Raw genomic sequence first — 19,063 nt, 5'->3', positions numbered from 1 at the left:
CCCCAAAACATCTTGCCTGGTCTATTCCCCTCACGAATAATGACTGCCCTTCTGTTTATTTGCAGCATTTAAAATTCTAGGTATTACTACTGTTTGTTAACCTGACACCAGAGAATAATTTAAAATGAATGAAATATTGCTCAGTTTAAATATAATTATAAAATTGAGAACTAAGATCCCTTTTACTGTGACATTTATTGTTTAATTCATATAATTGCGCAATCATTGGGCTGGTATGGCAGCATACTTCCCTTTATCTGTTGAGGCATAGTTTATAAGAGCAGGGAGACTATGTTAAAGCTGAACAAAAAACTTTGGTTAGGCCACCATTGGAGTACTGTGCGTAGTTCTGATCACACTATAGGAAGGATGTGACTTGCACTGGAGAGACTACACAGAAGATTCATCAGGACGTTGCCTAATTTTAGCTATGAAGACAGTCTGGATAGGCACAAGTTGTTTTCTATAGAAGTGAGAAGGCTGAGGGTGGAGCCTAATTGATGTGTATTTGTTTTTTAAATCAAGCTGTTCAGAAGTACGTTACGAAACACCTCGAACAAATGGGGCTTACAACAGCTCAAAGGTACTATCTCTGTGCCACAAGAGCCCATGATAGGAGATTTTGAGGAACATGGACAGGGTGAATAGGAAGCAGCTATTCCTCTAAGTTGAATGGTCAATAACAAGAGGGCATAATTTTAAGGTGAAAGGCAGGAGATTGAGAGGAAATTTGAGGTGAAGTTTTTTTCGCTCAGAAGGTGGTGGGAATCTGGAATGCACAGCCTGGAAGGGTAGAAAAAGTGGAAAACATCATAACTGCTAAAACAGGAGGATGAGTACTTGAAAAGTCACAACATTCAAGACTATGGGTCAAGTGCTGGAAAGTGGGACAAGTGCAGATAGGTCAGCACTGATTCAATGGACCTAAGGGCCTCTTTTGACTATAAATGTTTCAGAACAAAAAAATGAAAATTTTATGGATAATGCATTAACATCCAATATATACCTTCGAACAAAGAAACCCAAGAAATACTATATAGAATGTATAATTCAATCTTAATATTTTACTTGAATACATCTGCTCAAAAGGAAAATTACCATCAGTCATGAGAAAAAAAACTAAGTATTCAGTTAATATTTCAACTTAAAAATACAGAATTATTAACAGACTATAAATTTCTAACAAATTGCTTCAGAATGTGTGCTTCATCTTGAGACCTGTATCTTCATTACTTTTATTGTCTGTAAAAAACAAACATTTTCCCTCAAGTCTCGAGTAAGATTGATGACGAGTTAAAGCTAACCATGGAACTCTTGATAACTTCTACACGAGGCATTTATTTTCCACTGCAAGGCTACATGTCATGATAGATATTTTTATGCAAATACTAACCTTTTTCTCTTTTGATATGCGCTCAGCTCGAAGTGTGGCAACCTGGATTGGTGGTAGAGGCTTGTCATAGTTGATTCCACTAAGACAGATAAATAAAATGTTTTTATGCACAGACTTACACAAAATATAATGAACAGAAACAATCTATTTAGCTCAATCCATGCTAACGCGGTTGCTCCATTTGAAGCTCCTCCCATCTTTCTTCATGCAATGTTCTCCTCAGTTCTCTCCTTTCTCAGCTGCTCATCACACTTCCCTTAAACTATGCCTTGTGGTAGCCAGTGCCACATTGTCTCCACTTTCTGGGCAAAGAGGTTTCTTGGTTACTATCTTATGCTGACATATTCTAGATTTGCTCTTCCCCATAAGTGAACAACATTGTGCAGACTCCTAGTGACTTTGTTTGCAACAGCAGCCTAACCATGTGGGAACTGGCACTTGGCTGAATGTTGCAGGAAGGTCAACCAATTATGAAAACATTCTAGTTCAGTTGGCATTCAATTAAACGCAGTGAATAGACGGAACAATCAGATGTCTGAATGAGGACCGATGTTAAAAGGGCAGTGCATAGAGAGATAAAGAGATGTGACATCTTGTACAATAAAAGATGGAAGTAGTTGGATACCAGTAGGGGAAGGGAAGTCCATCGACATGTCACAGGAGGTCATCAAAGAGGTGTGGGGAGAGTACCAGTTTGCTTAGACTGGTAGTGTCATGAGTGGAACCCATAACCCCAAGTAAGGGCACAGTCTTAAAATGTCAATACAGCCGTTTATTTCTTTGATTGGCTTCAACTGAATGATGCTGAAAATGTGTTGCTGGTTAAAGCACAGCAGGTTAGGCAGCATCCAAGGAACAGGAATTTTCGAAGTTTCGGGCCACAGCCCTTCATCCTGATGATGGGCTCTGGCCCGAAACGTCGAATTTCCTGTTCCTTGGATGCTGCCTAACCTGCTGTGCTTTAACCAGCAACACATTTTCAGCTCTGATCTCCAGCATCTGCAGACCTCACTTTTTATTCAACTGAATGATATCAAGTTCTTTTTATTGAAAATTCCATCAAGCACGGTCTTAAGGGGCTGTTCTCATTTATAGCTAGCCTTGCATTAGGTGGGGTTTGCTAAAGTGAATGCCACTTCTCATTTCACAGTTTTGCAATGATAGCTTGTTGTGCACATACCTTCCTGACCTAGCTGGACTGCTGACACTTTATGGGACCTTGGAAAAGAGCTATTGCAAGTGTAAACTGGCTCTTCGTTGTCCTAACTATTCTAATAGACTGAAAATTTCAACTATTGGGATTCCTAATGTCAATGTTGACCCATCCTTGGAAAAACAAGGAGGGTGGTGCAAAGATGTTGGGCCCAATGTCCTTCTTATCACTGTTCTCCCACTCTCTCCTCCCGATTCTTAACAACATGGGGAAAGTCCTCTGTAATTGCTGAAACTACTTTATGTAAATACCTTGTTAGGTCACAACATGGTCTTTCCATGCCAACAAAAAATGGAGCCCAATTGCTCATCCCTTCCCAACAAGTGTAACATTGCAGTTCTGGTATCACCCAATTACATACAAAAAAAACTGAAACAGCAACAAATAATCAAAGTTTCAGACCTCTCTGCTAACACAGACGCGTGCTTTGGATTTTTCTGAAAGGGATTCATTCCAAGCCTAGAAAACAAAGCGAATCAATAGAGATTCCAGCAATTACAAAGAGAACACAACCATGTAGAAATATCACCTGTAAAAGTTATATGTACAACGTTTTACCCTGTGTACGACATATTGCATATATTTTTGCACACAAATTTGGAATGTAGGAGGAGTAGGCCATTCAGCCCATTGAAACTGCTCAGCCATTTAATGCAATCACTGCTGATTAAATACGTCAATGCACTCTTACCCTAAAGTATCCCCATTACGTCACTGTTTATCAGAAATCTATCAATTTTTACTTTAAACATACTCAAAGACTGAGCTTCTATATACATCTATGGTAGAGAATTCCAAAGACTCATCACCCTCTGAGTAAACAATATTCTCATCTTACTCCTTAACTGCATCCCCCTTACTTTTAAAATGAGGCCCCTGGTCTGGATTCCCCAACCAGAGAAAATGTCTTACCTGTATCTTCCCTGAATATCCATTTTAAGTATTTTGTGAGTTTCAATGAGATCACCTCTCAATCTTCAAAACTTTAGAGAATACATGTCCCAATTTGTCCAAAAGCTCTTCATAGGACAGTCCTACCATCCCAGAAACAAATCTAGTGAACCTTTGCTGCATTCCCTTTATGGCAATATCATCTTTCCTGAGATAAGGAAATGGAAACTGCACACACAGTACTCTAGATACTGTCTAACCAAGTTGCTACACAATTGAAGCAAGACTTCATTACTCCTGAATCTAAATCCTCCAATGATAAAGGCTAATGTTTTATTAGCATTGCTAACAGTGTGCTGCACCTGCATGTCCATCTTCAGTGAATTACTGACAAAGGTACCCAGATCGCTCTGCTTCTCACTTTAAAATAGTCTGCAAACTTGTTCCTCCTCTCACATTTTACACATTATATTACACCAACTATGCTCTTGCCCATTCACTATCCAAAACCTGTCCAAATCCTTCCGAAACCACTTTACATATTCCTCACAACACACATCCCTGCTTAACTTTGTATAATCTGCAAATTTGGAAATATTACATTTGGCCCCCACATCCAAATCACTGATATATATTGAGAAGAACCAGAGTCCAAGATCTGACCCTTGCTGTACCCCACCAGTCAATGTGAGAATGATCCATTTATTCCTTATTTTTGCTTATTTTCCATTAGCAAATCATTAGCTCTTAAGACCATAAGGGAATAGGAACAGAAGCAGATGCCTGCTCCGCCATTCAACAGGATCATGGCAAATTCCAAGCCGTACTTCACCTCTTGTTCCATGTGCTTTAATGTTACTAACTAATGTTCTTTTGATATTCTCCCCCAAATAAATTATTTTGTTTATTTTAATTTGAAAATGAGAGTTAACACGAAATGCAATACAAGAGTGTACAACCATCTGACTCAGTTAGAGAAGTGCGTTGAGGCCAAGAGGAAGGTCTGTGCACTTCACAGATATTTGAATACAACAGTGATGATTAGAACAGGCACAACCACAGACAAAACTAAATCTGTTAATGGGAAGATAAGGTGAACAGAAACAAAACACTAATTGTTCCTTTTAGGATGCTGAATGACCTACCCTGTATTTCCAACATTTTTCTTTCTTCTAACCTGCAGTTTCATTTTTTGTCTTGCCATCTGATTTAGGAGAGTTTGCATTCTGCACCCACTGGGTTACCTACTGAAACACTCTCAGTTGTATACTTAAAAGAGTGCCAATTTTCAGCCGTTAGCGCATTCTACAGCCATTGGTGAAGTACTTCTAAACTATAGCTACAGAATACAAAGTACTTGAAGGCATTAGATGCAAAACAACTAGAGTGAATGGTGAATAGTCTGACTGGACCATAGGGCTTCCCTCCCATTGGAGGGATGGCCAATAGTGATTTAACTTTAGGGTCACAGCGCCTCAGGTGAGGGATGCGATTGAGAAGGAGAGTCCTCATGGTAACCTCAACTGATTCAGGAATTGAGGTATATAAGATGTTAAAGATGATTGACAAAATAGGCACAGAGAGAATGCTTCCTCATGTAGAGCAAACTAGAATGAGAGGTCATAGATTTAGTATAAGGAGTGGCAAACTTAAAGCACAGATGAGGAGAAATTACTTCTCTCAAATCAGTATGAATCTCTAGAATTTATTAACCCAGAGTGCAGTGAACATGGAGACATTAAGTAAATTTGAGGAGGAGGAGATAGATAAAGACTTTTATTAGCAACGTTGAAGGATTATGGAGAGCGGGCGAGAAAATGGAAGCGAGGCTGAGATGAGATCATCCATGATCGTATTGAATGGCAGAGCAGGTCTAAGGGGCTGAATTGCCTCCTCATGCTCCTATTTCTTAAGTTAACGTGCAGAAATATTATTTCAGTGAGCAAACAGCTAATCCACTGTTCTCAGGGGACATAGCAGAAGCAGTTCATTCAGATGCAAGTTAAAAAGAATTTAAATTAAAATCTTGGAATATAGTAAATGGGTAATTTGAGACATAAGGCATTGAGTGGACAAATATTGGAAGGTGAGTTTAAACTCTGATTTCCAAAATGTTCCAGGATTGTCTGGATCTATTGCAGCTAGCTGATATGAGGCTGATTGCAGTCATTAGGCAATGGCTCCACCAAAATGACTTCCAGGATTATAAAATGCAATCTTAGATCAATTTTCTTTGTCCAGCAGCTCCTAATACACCAAAAAAAAACTTACATAGGTTTGATTGGCGGACTTCTTTTGCCAGCTATAAGCTTCACAAGCTCAAAGTGGCTTGTGAAAAGCTGTGTATGCATAACACTCTCATCTTGTGCATAGATTTGGCTGGTTCGCAGTGGACGACTGTTCTTGTTCTTCAAATGAAACACAAATACCATTTTAAGATGATACAATTTGCATTTGTTAAAGTGCATGCAATTTCAATTTAATGTAATACTGCAAAGCAATGATCTATCAAGAGATTAACCTACCTTGTAAATGCTTTTTGTCTTCTTCTTTGGATTAGTGTCATATATCAACTGCAAATGAGCAAGAACAGAGTCAATGAACTTCTTACTCATTAATTCAATCAAAAATTAACAGAGAATACATAAATTTACAAAGCATTGAAGCAAAAAGTAGCAGCATTTACATTTTATTAAAATGCTGTCAGAAACTGTGATACTGCTAAAACGTAACCAAACTGAACCGTCCCAATGCTTGAGAATTACAGATGGAGGCTGTAGACTGTATTGTTCTCTCTACTGTCCAAATATCGGCAAACTAAAACACTTTGTGCACCTTGCTAATAAGGAGGTCTAGTTTATTAATTCTTATGAACTAAACTCCATCTACACATGCAACATTGCCCCTCCTGTAAGCTCGAAGTTTTTAGAACTCTAATCTACTGGTCAATTTGATCAGAAATTTTGGAATCTATTTTCTTTCTTCCTTCCTTGTGCTCAAGGTGTGTCCTGCACAATCTCAATATGAAAAAATTATACATATCATTAAAATCCTACACAACTATCAATAAAGTTTTATCCAAATAGGTCTATTTGCATAGCTGTACACCATATAAACTCCTTGCAAACAAAAGCACCAACCGAGAATTCATGGAGTGGGTTTAAACTCATTAAAGATTTGCAGAAATGTTCTCTTAATATCGAACTCTAATTTGATCTGCAAATTCAGCCTTTAAAGGTCATCTTTCTGCTCTGTGGTTTTAACAGATATCTCTATCTAAATTTTATACAATATTTACTGTCATTGCTAAGCTGCAGGAACAGCATTAATTGAATTGCAGCACTTCTACTCTCTAATGTCAAGTCGTAACTGTGGATCACTGCTTCATACTGGTCCATTACTTCTGTTTGCAACATTTCACTCTTCTGTTCCATGTTATATAATTATTTTTGTATAGGTTTTATACATTGCTCTTCAATGTTTGCAATAATCAGAATAGTTATCTGAGCATCGCTCCTCTTTCCGTAAGTCAGTATTCTGCGGTTCTTTTTCTGGTCCTGCTGACTGCAACACATTGCTTGAAACAATTGTTGCTGATGGTCTGCAGCAATTGCATGAATCACAACAACAGCGCAAAAATTAAAAGTGGCATCACTTAGCCTTTGCTCCAGGTTAATTTACTTCACACGTTGAATGGCACTGAACACCCTGCTCTTGTGCACAATGTACCACTGCTACATTTTAAAATGACATTACAGAGCTCATTAGCACAAGATTGCTGTCTGAGCTTCACACATACAGTGAGCTAATATGCCTCCGAAACAAAGTGAACCACGACTCCATCCTCTGAGGAAATTTAGTTGCAGTGCAAACATAGACAAGGTGCATACCTAGTATAAAGCCAGTCATGCATGAACCTCTGATGTGAACCAGAAGCATCTGTACTACACTTGTCTGCAGATCAAATTTTACAAGTCCTAGCAATTACAGTAGAGAGTAGCCATTTGGCTCATCCTTCCTATTGGTGTTGGGCCTTTAACCAATGCAACCTACCCTTAAAGCATTGTCTGCCTTTTCTAAAGTTTTAAATTCTGTGTCTTCAAATACTTTATCTATTCCCCTTCTAATGATGCTTAAATCCTTGTTACAATTGAGCCAGTGTGGGAGGCATTTCATCTTCTAATTGATCCCTGGTTTGAAAACAGTTGCAAATTAATTTCCTCTTTAAATTAATCTGTCTCCAATAGGCTTTAGAAAACAATGATCTTCTAATTAGAGAATAGTAGACAGAAAGATACGCTGATGTCCTGACTATCCAGGAACTGACTTTCACTGTACAATTACTCTCGAGTCTGGAAATCTTAAAAACACAGAACTCAGGACAGGGTGAGTAAAATGGAGTGTGTTTACAAGTAAGCAAATGCAGCATAAGGACTTGCAGCTCATCCTGAATGCTGAAACATTCAACTTTACAAATTCATTGTTATGAAAGGTGGAACGGTGAAACATCTTTTACCTTTCCTTCTTCTCTTGGTATTATCACATTTTCATATCTGTTGCGACATTGTTTAGGTGATCTGTAAATGCGGCTGCAGGAGTTAACTACGTCACTGACAAGATCCCAGTTTGGTGTGTGTGCCGGGGAAATAATGGTCAGGTTTAAGGGCAACTCCAGTAACTGTTTCACAGCCTGTCACCAACAAACAATAAAAGTAAATAAAAGTGGTGCCATTAAAAAAACACCCACAAAATTGTTAATGCATTTGTTGGACACTCCGCACAGAATCTTCTGCAACATGAGGCACTAGAAATGGATTTGGACTGTGCAGTGCTTCGACTCCTTTCTACAGAGGGTTCTGCTGATTATAGAATCACTCAGCACTGAAGGAAGACATTTGTCCCAGTGTTCTCATGTTAGCTCTTTAGCCCCCTCTTTTCCAACGGTCCTAGAAATCAAATCCCTTCAAGCATTCAGCCAATTCCTTTTGGAAAGTTATTTTATCTATATATCAGATCATTATGATTTGCTGCGTAAAACCTTTTCATCTCAACTTCTGCTTTTGTCAATAACTTTAAAATCAGTTTCTTTATTACCTATTCTCGTGCTGATAGAAACGCTTTCTTCCCATCTATGATTCTAAATTCAATCAAACAAAGAGGACATTCTGCCCAACACGTTTACTGGTTCCATGCTACAGCAAACAGAAACAATTTCTACTTTTGGGATTCGTGATGCTTTATCATATATTTGGCTGATGTTGAAATCATATTTACGTATTAAAGATGCAAAGATAATTTCACATACCATCCCATCTTTTCTAAAAATAATATTCTTGTAACCTTGAGGTCAGTTAGAAAACAATTCATCATTCATGCAGAAACATAGAAATTATGTGAGTTTTTTTAAAAATATGAAAATAAAAGGAACAGAAATTTATATTATGCACCGAAAGCCAAAGGCAATGAATTAAGTTGGACATGGACTTTTTTTGCCTTACTTCCATAAATAGCCTGATCCTGCACCTGGCCTCACCACATGAAAAACAAGTCCCCAATCCTTCCATGCCAGTGGCATCTGTCCCTCATGTGATGACGGTCTCCAACCCACCCATTAATTACTCAGGACCTTATCTTTCCTCCAGCCATTTGTCTCGTCACCAGAGTTTTCCAATCCCCAGCTGTTTGCAGCAAATGTTGACTGAACATGAAGAAAGGGTTACCTGCAGCAAAGCCCAGTCCTCACTGATCAGCCAATCAGGGCTGTCTGTCCCACTATCCACTGGGGGCTTGGTCAGTGTGGGCAGGGGTTTAGCAAATGACGTTTGTTGTTTCATGAACATGTTCTTCTTCTGATCTTTAGCTTCACGACGTATCTTGAGCATGCATGGCGTTGACCTGTCGAACAGTGAGCGTGGTGGGGTGACTGGTTCTCCATGCCGAGCTTTCTTGAACTTCTTTCCAGCAGCTGCAACAACAAAGGTCAACTAGTTTTACTTTCTAGACTTACAAAAAGCAGTGCCAAATGAATGCTCTTCATGTAACTTGCCAGCATCTCTTCCTGCTGTTAGGGCCAGCATCCCACTCTGCTGAGAGTATGTGGTTGTCTTCCTCCTATATTGCCTACACAGCACAGCAATACAGTATTCAACCCAACTGGTCAGGTTCCACAAGAGCCTCCCTTTAACCTACCTCATCACCATATCCTTCTACTCCTTTATCTGGTGGGGAGTCCAAAACTAGAGGGCATAGGTTTAAGATGAGGGTGGAAAAATTTAAAAAGGACCTAAGGGGCAACCTTTTCACTCAGAAGGTGGTGAGAGTATGGAATGAGCTGCCAGAGGAAGTGGAGGATGCTGGTACGGTTACAACATTTAAAAGGCATCTGGATGGGTATATGAATAGGAAGGGTTTGGAAGGATATGGGTCAAATACTGGTAAATGGGACTAGATTAATTTAGGATATCTGGTCAATATGGAAGCGTTGGACTGGAGGGTCTATTTCTGTGCTGTATATACCTCTATGACTGATATTCAAACAGCTTTCTTGGAAATGCAGTAACACCATTGACCTCAATAATCACTGACCACTTTGACTAAAGATGTTTCGCCTGAACTTCCTATCTGAGTTAATAGTAACTATCATAGAATACTTACCTCCACTAATGTATGTGCACACGTGTCTGTGTAAAAATATGTAATTAAAAAAGACCTGCCCTAAGGGCAAGCACTTTGGATTGTCACAAACAAATCTGGATCACAAATGTCATTTAGGGAAGGAAATCTGCCAATCTTATCTGGTTTGACCTACATGTGACTCCAGACCCACAGCAATGTGGTCAGCTCTTAATTACCCAGTGGTACCCAAAAATGAATTTTTAAAATCTATTGGATCAATGCTGAGGCCTCAACTACTTATCGTCTACATTAGCACGGACCAATTAAGCTGCAGTGCTCAAGGAAAAAATAATATTAATTAATTGGATGAAGGAGCAAACTGTAAATTTGCCAAATTTGATAATGCTACAATACATAGGAAAGGAAGTTGTGAGAGGATAAAAGACTAAAAAATACAAGTCGATGTTGACAGGTTCGAATGCATAGAATCCCTACATGTGGAAACAGGCCCTTTGGCCCAACAAGTCCACACCAACCCTCCAAACAGTATCCCACCCAAACCCGTTCCCCATTACTTTCTTTACCCCTGATTAATGCACTTAACCTACACATCTCAGAACACTAATGGGCAATGCAGTATGGCCAATTCACCTAATCTGCAGTTAAGTGCAAAAGGTTAAATGAGTAAGTAAAAATTGGCAAATATAGGTGGGTTTAAAATTACTGAAATTCTTGAGAAAAGCAATGAACTGTATTACTACTACGAAAGAACTCATAATACGCCAATTTAGTTGAACACAATGTCTACTTACTATATTGGCACCTCTGAAGCCAAACAGAGTAAGATAAATGAAGTACGGATCCTTTCTTGGTAAATATAGGAAATGCAGCTAAGTTTTACCTTCCTCCAAATTCTTCCATTCTCACCAATTTGGAAAGAACATTTCTCACCTGTTGGGTCCAATTTTAGCCTCTTGTGTTCCTTTCGGACATAAACTGGCGGTAGTTTGGATTCCAGAATAGGAGTAGTGTCATAGAGCAGGCACATCACAGGATCCATGTAGATATCGTTGTCATCTTGGGGCGGTGTTGGAGGAGTCCATATCTGGCACAGATACAAATTAATGTTACCACCTCACCTGTAAATTGCATGAAGTCTCAAATTTCTTTGGGAGAAGTGTATGAGAACTCACTGGCATTATTTCAGTCTGGCCATCCTGACCTTCTTTCACATATTCCTTATTAAAAAGAAAAGACAATAATTGAAATCTCTCACCGATAATACAGCACAAATCACTTTATGATCACCTTTTCATTATCAGATTTTCTTAGAAACGTTGCAAAGCATTTACAGCACAGAAACTTGTCACCCAGTCCAATTAATCTGCATTGATGATTGTTTCATTGAAACATTAAATCTACTCTTCTTCCATTGCTTTCACTTTCACATGGTTATCTGGTGTCCCCTTAAAATCAGCATTACTATTTGCCTCAACTACCCCTGTGGTAATGTGTTCCACAATCTTGCCATTCACTGGATAAAGAAGTTTGTTCTGATTCCTTATTTGATTTCTTGGTAACTAACACATGTTTATGATCCCTAGTTCTGGTCTCCCTTTGAGACAATCACCTTCATCTCACTGCAAATTCTATTTCTTGATCAATGGATAGATATGTGGCTCGATTATCAGCTCTTGCCAAATCTGTCACTCTGCTCAGATAGCAGTTCCCTTAACACAAAGTTTGAGGGGGCTCCAACTGAAGTTTCATTCATGATGATGCTCCTAGCAGGTACCAAAGGCATGCTATATTGTCAGAGACTGGCAATCAGGTGCCAGACCCAACCAACCTAAGATGATGGAACAGTGCTTTAAGAAATTCATTGTACTATTTGAAAAGATTGAACTTCAGCAACTTTTGTAACCTCCCAAAGAGAAGGGCTAAGGCTCTACATAAGCAACTCTTTGTCTGTTCTTTTCTCCACTACATTAATAGCTTTACAGATATTTCAATGCAAATATACCCAAACAGCAGCCTTAAACACAATTAACTTCAGCCTGATTCTTCCTTTATTTATGGAGAAGGGATTCTGATCCTCCTCTTTCTAGTGTGAACTAAGACAGGAAAAAACAACTGAGGTATCCCCATTCAACTAAGCCTCATACTTGTACACCAACAAACTGTTCACAAAGGATTGTAAGCTTCACCAAATCATGGTAACCAGCAGCCCTCCAGATCCTTTCTTCACTTCTCTTCCCTCCACTCAACCTCTTCCTTTGCCATGACTTCACAGTATCTTCCAATCATCCCCTCTCTGATTCTGAATGCACTGCCATCAGCTTCACCCTTATTATGTTCTCACTGCAACGAATTTTAAGCTCAGCTAAGCTCTTCTTTGGATGCTTCTGTGTGCCCACTATTTTGAGGAGTCTTCCCTCTACTAGAGAACATTTCACCAGCATTGTCCCTCGAACAAAATCTCTTCCTCTGGCCTCTTATCCTTTCTAGATTTTAACTGAAAGTTGCAAACATTTTGACACTATCAGTTTCTCTGTTTCCTTAACTCACTACCTCCTTCCAAATGGCGTTCTCTCAGGACCACCACTAACATTATCATCAAACCTACTGACAAGCCTGGCACTGTCATTAGCTGGTGTCCTGATTTTCAGCAAGACCAATTGCCAAATCTCCAAAAATTTCACCTACCTCCCCCTGAACCAAGACCCCACGACACAATATCACAGCATTGTATCCAGGGTCATCACTAACCTAATCTCCTCTGTGGATCTTCTCTCCACCACTTCCAATATCATTGTCCTGCAATCCTGATGAACTCATTCATTGTCTTCCCAAAACTTATAGAGAAGACTATCCTGGTTAATCTACTACTTCAGCCTGGCTGGTCCCCTCCACCACCCCTATACAGTCAACAATACGTTCCACAATGTCTGATCTATTCCACACGCTTCAGTTCTCAACCCTACCCCAACATCCAAAACCACGATAAGGATGAAGGGAACCTCATCTTCCATATCATCAGCTTCTGTACTCAACAAATCATCTTTGTCCATTTATGTCACTTCCATCATGAAATCACCAGCAACCAGGTATTACTGTCCTCTGCCCAACGAGACCATTCCCTCTATAATAATGTGGTCTACTCCTCAGTCAGCACTACACAATCCCGCCCTTTCCTATCGCACTTTTCATGCAAGCACAAGAGACACAATATCTGTTCTGTTAACTGTTCCTCTATCATCAACATGTTTTCCAACTGCCAAGTGATATACTTACACTTCTTTCAATTTAATATACTGCATTTGTTGGTCATAAAAACAGAATGGGCGAGTGCTTTGCAAAACACTTCCATTTAGTCCACAAGCTTCCAATCATGAGGTATGTGAATTCTCCACCTTGCTGCTACCCTGAGTGTTGATGATCTCAAGAGCCTCTTCCCTACTGCATGATTCTATGAAACGATACCTTACCTTTTGACTTGGCATGTTAAAGCCTTCTAGACTCAACAACGTGCCCAATAATTTCGGGTTGCAATCTCTGCCTCCATTGTATTATGTATGTGTACTTTGTTGTTTTTATCTTCTTTCTTTTCTTTACCCATCGCATTGCTTAAGACAACAGCTATGCCCCCATTCAGCTCTCAACTGGTCATGTCTTTCGTTTCTGTACAACATGCAATGCAATTCTGTGCAAAATTTAAACAATGAAACCTTTTGTCATTTAATCCCTTCTGCTCTCCACCCTCCCAGCTTAAAATCTATTTTCACTGCTATCTTTACATACCTCTGGCGAAGAGTCATCAATGTAAAACATTACCTGTGTTTGATGCTACATATATTCTGCGTTCTACTTTCAAATCGACCAAATGCTAAAAGAATTTTGTTTTTATAGATGGTAAACATCAAGGGAGCACTTTCATGGTCATTAGAAAATCCTAAAACTGCAAGTGCACCTACACTGCATCGACTGCAGCAGGTCAAGAAAGCAGCTCACCACCACCCTTATACAGGCAATTAGAAATGGGATGAAATATTAGTGCAGACAGCAACGCCCACAACTCCAGAATAAACGAAAAAGCAATGCCAACCTTGTTGTAAGCATCCTCCCGACTGTATGTGAATAACACGTCATTTTCTTCATCCTCTAGCTGCCTCTTTTTTTCCTCCTTCAGAGAGTGCAAATGTCCAAACTCCCACACACGCTTGGCAGTTTTTATACGATCCTGACACAGCCAGAAATGACAGCAGTTAAAATTCTTTTTCTAACACAAATACACAGTCCTCATTGTGTTTGAAAACAACTTCCAACAACTCTATTTCCAAAAATGTATATTTGACTTGGCATTTCCATTGCGCAGACTTTTAACTTGATGATACCGGCTGCATTAAATGATACAAGTTGTGTTTATTATAACCACAAAAATACAGCTGAAGTGTTCATGCATTGGTTTAGCAAAAGGTTTGAAATCTAGAAGACATGCCATGAGTTTGAACACAATATCATAGTAACAATTCGTAGCTTAGGTTGAGGTTCTGGATGTAGGTTTGCTCACTGAGCTGGAAGGTTCATTTTCAGACATTTCATTACCATACTCAGTAACATCTTCAGTGAGCCTCTGAACAAAGCACTGCTGATATTTCCCGCTTTCTATGTTTGGGTTGGTGGATTCAAAGTCACCTGTTCTTCCCTCGACTGACCATATGTCCAGATTCACAACTTGCTTCTTTCCAGAAAGACACTGGTTTGATTTGGATAATGAAGAATTATTTGGGCTTTTATATCAGCGAGTTGAATAGTTCCTGGATGTAGGTTTGCTCGCTGAACTGGAAGGTTCCTTTTCAGATGTTTCATCACTATACTAAGTAACATCATCAGTGAGCCTCCAGATGAAGCATTGCTGATGTTTCATGCTTTCTAATTATATGTTTGGGTTGGTGATGTCATTTCCTGTGGTGATGTGATTTCCTGTTCTATTTCTCAGGAGGTGGTAAATGGGGTCCAAGTCAATGTGTTTGTTGACACAATACTATGCTTCTAGGAATTCTCGTCCGTGTCTCCATTTGGCTTGTTCTAGGATGGATGTGTTGTCCCCGTCGAAGGGTGTCTTTCCTGATCTGTATGTAAAGATACCAGTGAGTATCTTTACTAGTGAGGGACAACATATCCATCCTAGGACAAGCCAAACAGAGACACGCATGAGAATTCCTAGAAGCACGGCATTCCAACCAGAACTCTATCAACAAACACGTTGACTTGGACCCCATTTACCACCTCCTGAGAAATAGAACAGGAAATCACATCACCACAGGAAATGACATCACTAACCCAAACATATAATTAGAAAGCATGAAACATCAGCAATGCTTCATCTGGAGGCTCACTGATGATGTTACCTAGTATGGTGATGAAACTTCTGAAAAGGAACCTTCCAGTTCAGCGAGCAAACCTACATCCAGGAACTATTCAACTCACTGATATAAAAGCTCAAATAATTCTTCTTTATCCAAATCAAACCAGTGTCTTTCTGGAAAGAAGCAAGTTGTGAATCTGGACATATGGTTATATGTCAGTGGACATATGGTCAATCGAGGGAAGAACAGGTGACTTTGAATCCATGGTTGCCAAATCTCACCCCTCCCCCAAATGAGAGTTTTTCTCATTTCATATGGGTCTATTAGCAGTTTGTGATAGGGATCAATCACTGATTAGTCAACAACTCCTTTATCATTGTATAATACAGCTGCCAGGATGCAAAAGGTGAACTTGATGGACCTTAGCCTTTGATAGTTCCTATGTTCAGAGAAAGGAAACATTTCACAAGTATCGCACCACTTCCCCCACAGCCAAAGTCTGAATCCAGTGCTACAACGGGATTTTTGACTCTGAGGCCTTTAAATTGATCAACTCAGCAACCTACTTCAAAATGAAAACAGCCCAAGTCTCAGTGATTATGGTCCTATGTGGAGAACAAATTTTTTTTTAAAACTATTTTATTTGCACAGTATTAGGTGCAAACACACTTAGTTTCATAGATAATAAACCCTGAAAAGCGTTCAATATTGTACTTACATCCGGTAGTCTCTGCTCTGCTGGAGTTATAAATGCCTGTGTGAGCTCCAAATAATTCATTGCATACTTTTCAACAGGCGTAAGCTGTGGAAATGATCATTTGGATTATTATGTTAATTCATCTGGGGCAAAATTGAGAGTTCACAACTGCTAGGTTCTCATCACATATTATTGGGGCTATTTAATCATATCAACATGCTCATATTCAAGTTCCTCTTATTTTAAATTGCGCTCTGCTAAACCAAAGGGAAAGGAGATTTAACCCAAGCACTTTGAGACTCTGTACAATAACATCTGTCAGAGTCATAGAGATGTACAACATGGAAACAGACCCTTCGGTCCAACCCATCCATGCCGACCAGATATCCCAACCCAATCTAGTCCCACCTGCCAGAACCCAGCCCATATCCCTCCAAACCCTTCCTATTCATATACCCATCCAAATGCCTCTTAAATGTTGCAATTGTACCAGCCTCCACTACTTCTTCTGGCAGCTCATTCCATACACACACCACCCTCTGAGAAAAAGTTGCCCCTTAGTCTTTTATATCTGTCCCCTCTCACCCTAATCCTAAGCCCTCTAGTTCTGGATTCCCTGACCCCGGGGAAAAGACTTTGTCTATTTATCCTATCCATGCCCCTCAATTTTGTAAACCTCTATAAGGTCACCCCTCAACCTTCGACAGTCCAGGGACAACAGCCCCAGCCTGTTCAGCCTCTCCCTGTAGCTCAAATCCTCCGACCTTGGCAACATCCTTGTAAATCTTTTCTGAACCCTTTTAAGTTTCACAACATCTTTCCGATAGGAAGGAGACCAGAATTGCATGCAATATTCCAACAGTGGCCTAACTAATGTCCTGTACAGCCGCAACATGACCTCCCAACTCCTGTATTCAATACTCTGATCAATATAGGAAAGCGTACCAAATGCCTTCTTCACTATCCTATCTACCTGCGACTCCACTTTCAAGGAGCTATGAACCTGCACTCCAAGGTCTCTTTGTTCAGCAACACTCCTGAGAGGTCCTTACCATTAGGTCTTGCTAAGATTTGCTTTCCCAAAATGCAGCACCTCGCATTTATCCGAATTAAACTCCATCTGCCACTTCTCAGCCCATTGGCCCATCTGGTCAATATCCTGGTGTAATCTGAGGTAACCTTCTTTGCTGTCCACTACACCTCCAATTTTGGTGTCATCTGCAAACTTACTAACTGTACCTCTTATGATCGCATCCAAATCATTTATCATTTACATAAAAAGTAGGGAATCTATTCTAATCAACATGGACAAAACGTAGAGGACCCAGCACCGATCCTTGTGGCACTCCACTGGCCACAGGCCTCCAGTCTGAGAAAAAAAACCCTCCACCACCACTCTCAGTCTTCTACCTTTGAAATCTAACCTTGCTAATCAGTCTCCTATGGGGAACCTTGTCGAACGCCTGACTGAAGTCCATATAGATCATGTCGAATGCTCTGCCCTCATCAATTCTCTATGTTACTTCTTCAAAAAACTCAATCAAGTTTGTGAGACATGATTTCCCGCACACAAAGCCATGTTGACTATCCCGAATCAGTCCTTGCCTTTCCAAATACATGTACATCCTGTTCTTCAGGATTCCATCCAGCAACTTGCCAACCACTGACGTCAGGCTCACTGGTCTATAGTTCCCTGGCTTGTCCTTTCCACCCTTCTTAAACAGTGGCACCACGTTAGCCAACCTCCAGTCTTCCAGCACCTCACCTGTGACTATCAATGATACAAATATCTTAGCAAGAGGCTCAGCAATCACTTCTTTAGCTTCCCACAGAGTGCTAGGGTACACATAGAGCTGAAAATTCCTTTTAACCAACACAAAGGATAATGCAAGATGGCTTAAACACCAAAGCACATTTTGGAGAGGTCAACCTGCAGAATGGTGAAAAAGGCAGTGACATCTTGTACTGCTCGGTAACAGAGCTATAAAATGCAGATTCATTTAGCAATTTTCTAAATCCAAGTTTCTATAAATATCAAGTCAGTCAACAGGTCATAGATTCAGCTCCACTTCACAAGCCTGACCACAAAACCTTGACTGATACTTAACTGCTTTACTGTGACAGCCCTATCATTTAATTAACATATTTAGCAGTGGTCCTTGCGGTCTTTACAGATTAATGTACACGGTTAACAGCATTATTTGAGGATGAATCCAAAACATTCAGTCCATATGAGGAGGAGGAGGAACTGCAAGAATAAAATGTATGGAATACAACCGAAAGAGATGAGAAGCAGGAAGCAAGGATTTTCAATGGGCAGATTTAATGATATGGAAGAGAGTTTAAGCTTAAAATCTGAAACATATACAATTAAGCAATGACATACAATTAATTGTAAGCTAAAGTGTACAGTAAAAGACTTTCGTTGGTTTTTTAAAACGCTCTTTAAAAGGCAAATCAGAAGCACGAAAGTTAACTACAACACAAAAGCAGCAAAATCATAATAAATATAACGAAATACAAAGGCATTTAGGTGCCATTCAGTGTAAAAAATCAGTAAGTGCTGCCCAAATTCAATTTATTCATTCAGGCACGAGGCAATTAATTGAGATAAATTAAAGATCCGATACCAACTTCAAAGGAAGGCAGTAGATAGACTTTTTGACTAGAGTCCAGAGGTGAAAGTTTTCATTATGATCCCATTTCAAGGCTTGAAATAGTCACGGTCCCTCAGTGAGAACTGTGTTGGCAGGACTTCAACTGCTAGGACTTGGTCAAAGCTCCACAGAGCCACTGCTGCCTAAGAGCTCTCAACCCCACCAGGGGGGAGTCCTAGGTCAGCTAATAGAGTGAAGCTGAAGCCACATTCAGATTATCCATGATCT

The 19,063-nt window shown here is 39.8% G+C and overlaps 1 protein-coding gene across 7 annotated transcripts in view; it reads right to left on the bottom strand.

Annotated features, from left to right (window-relative positions):
• ep400 (E1A binding protein p400) overlaps positions 1 to 19,063 on the bottom strand; it is a 160,951-nt gene that overhangs the window by 33,245 nt on the left and 108,643 nt on the right. For all 7 annotated transcript variants that reach the window (XM_060843381.1, XM_060843384.1, XM_060843387.1 and 4 more), the window contains 10 exons: positions 16,200 to 16,283; positions 14,218 to 14,352; positions 11,306 to 11,350; positions 11,064 to 11,217; positions 9,218 to 9,462; positions 8,014 to 8,187; positions 6,023 to 6,070; positions 5,769 to 5,905; positions 3,009 to 3,065; positions 1,394 to 1,472 (listed from right to left, as the gene is read on the bottom strand). In XM_060843381.1, the coding sequence (XP_060699364.1) occupies positions 1,394 to 1,472; positions 3,009 to 3,065; positions 5,769 to 5,905; positions 6,023 to 6,070; positions 8,014 to 8,187; positions 9,218 to 9,462; positions 11,064 to 11,217; positions 11,306 to 11,350; positions 14,218 to 14,352; positions 16,200 to 16,283 (1,158 nt within the window). The remainder of the gene's footprint in view (positions 1 to 1,393; positions 1,473 to 3,008; positions 3,066 to 5,768; positions 5,906 to 6,022; positions 6,071 to 8,013; positions 8,188 to 9,217; positions 9,463 to 11,063; positions 11,218 to 11,305; positions 11,351 to 14,217; positions 14,353 to 16,199; positions 16,284 to 19,063) is intronic.

This window comes from Hemiscyllium ocellatum, chromosome 24 (assembly GCF_020745735.1).
Source record: "Hemiscyllium ocellatum isolate sHemOce1 chromosome 24, sHemOce1.pat.X.cur, whole genome shotgun sequence".
NCBI classification, from domain to species: Eukaryota; Metazoa; Chordata; class Chondrichthyes; order Orectolobiformes; family Hemiscylliidae; genus Hemiscyllium; species Hemiscyllium ocellatum.
Note: the sequence above shows the minus strand (reverse complement) of the source record. Positions and strands in the feature narration are given on the sequence as shown.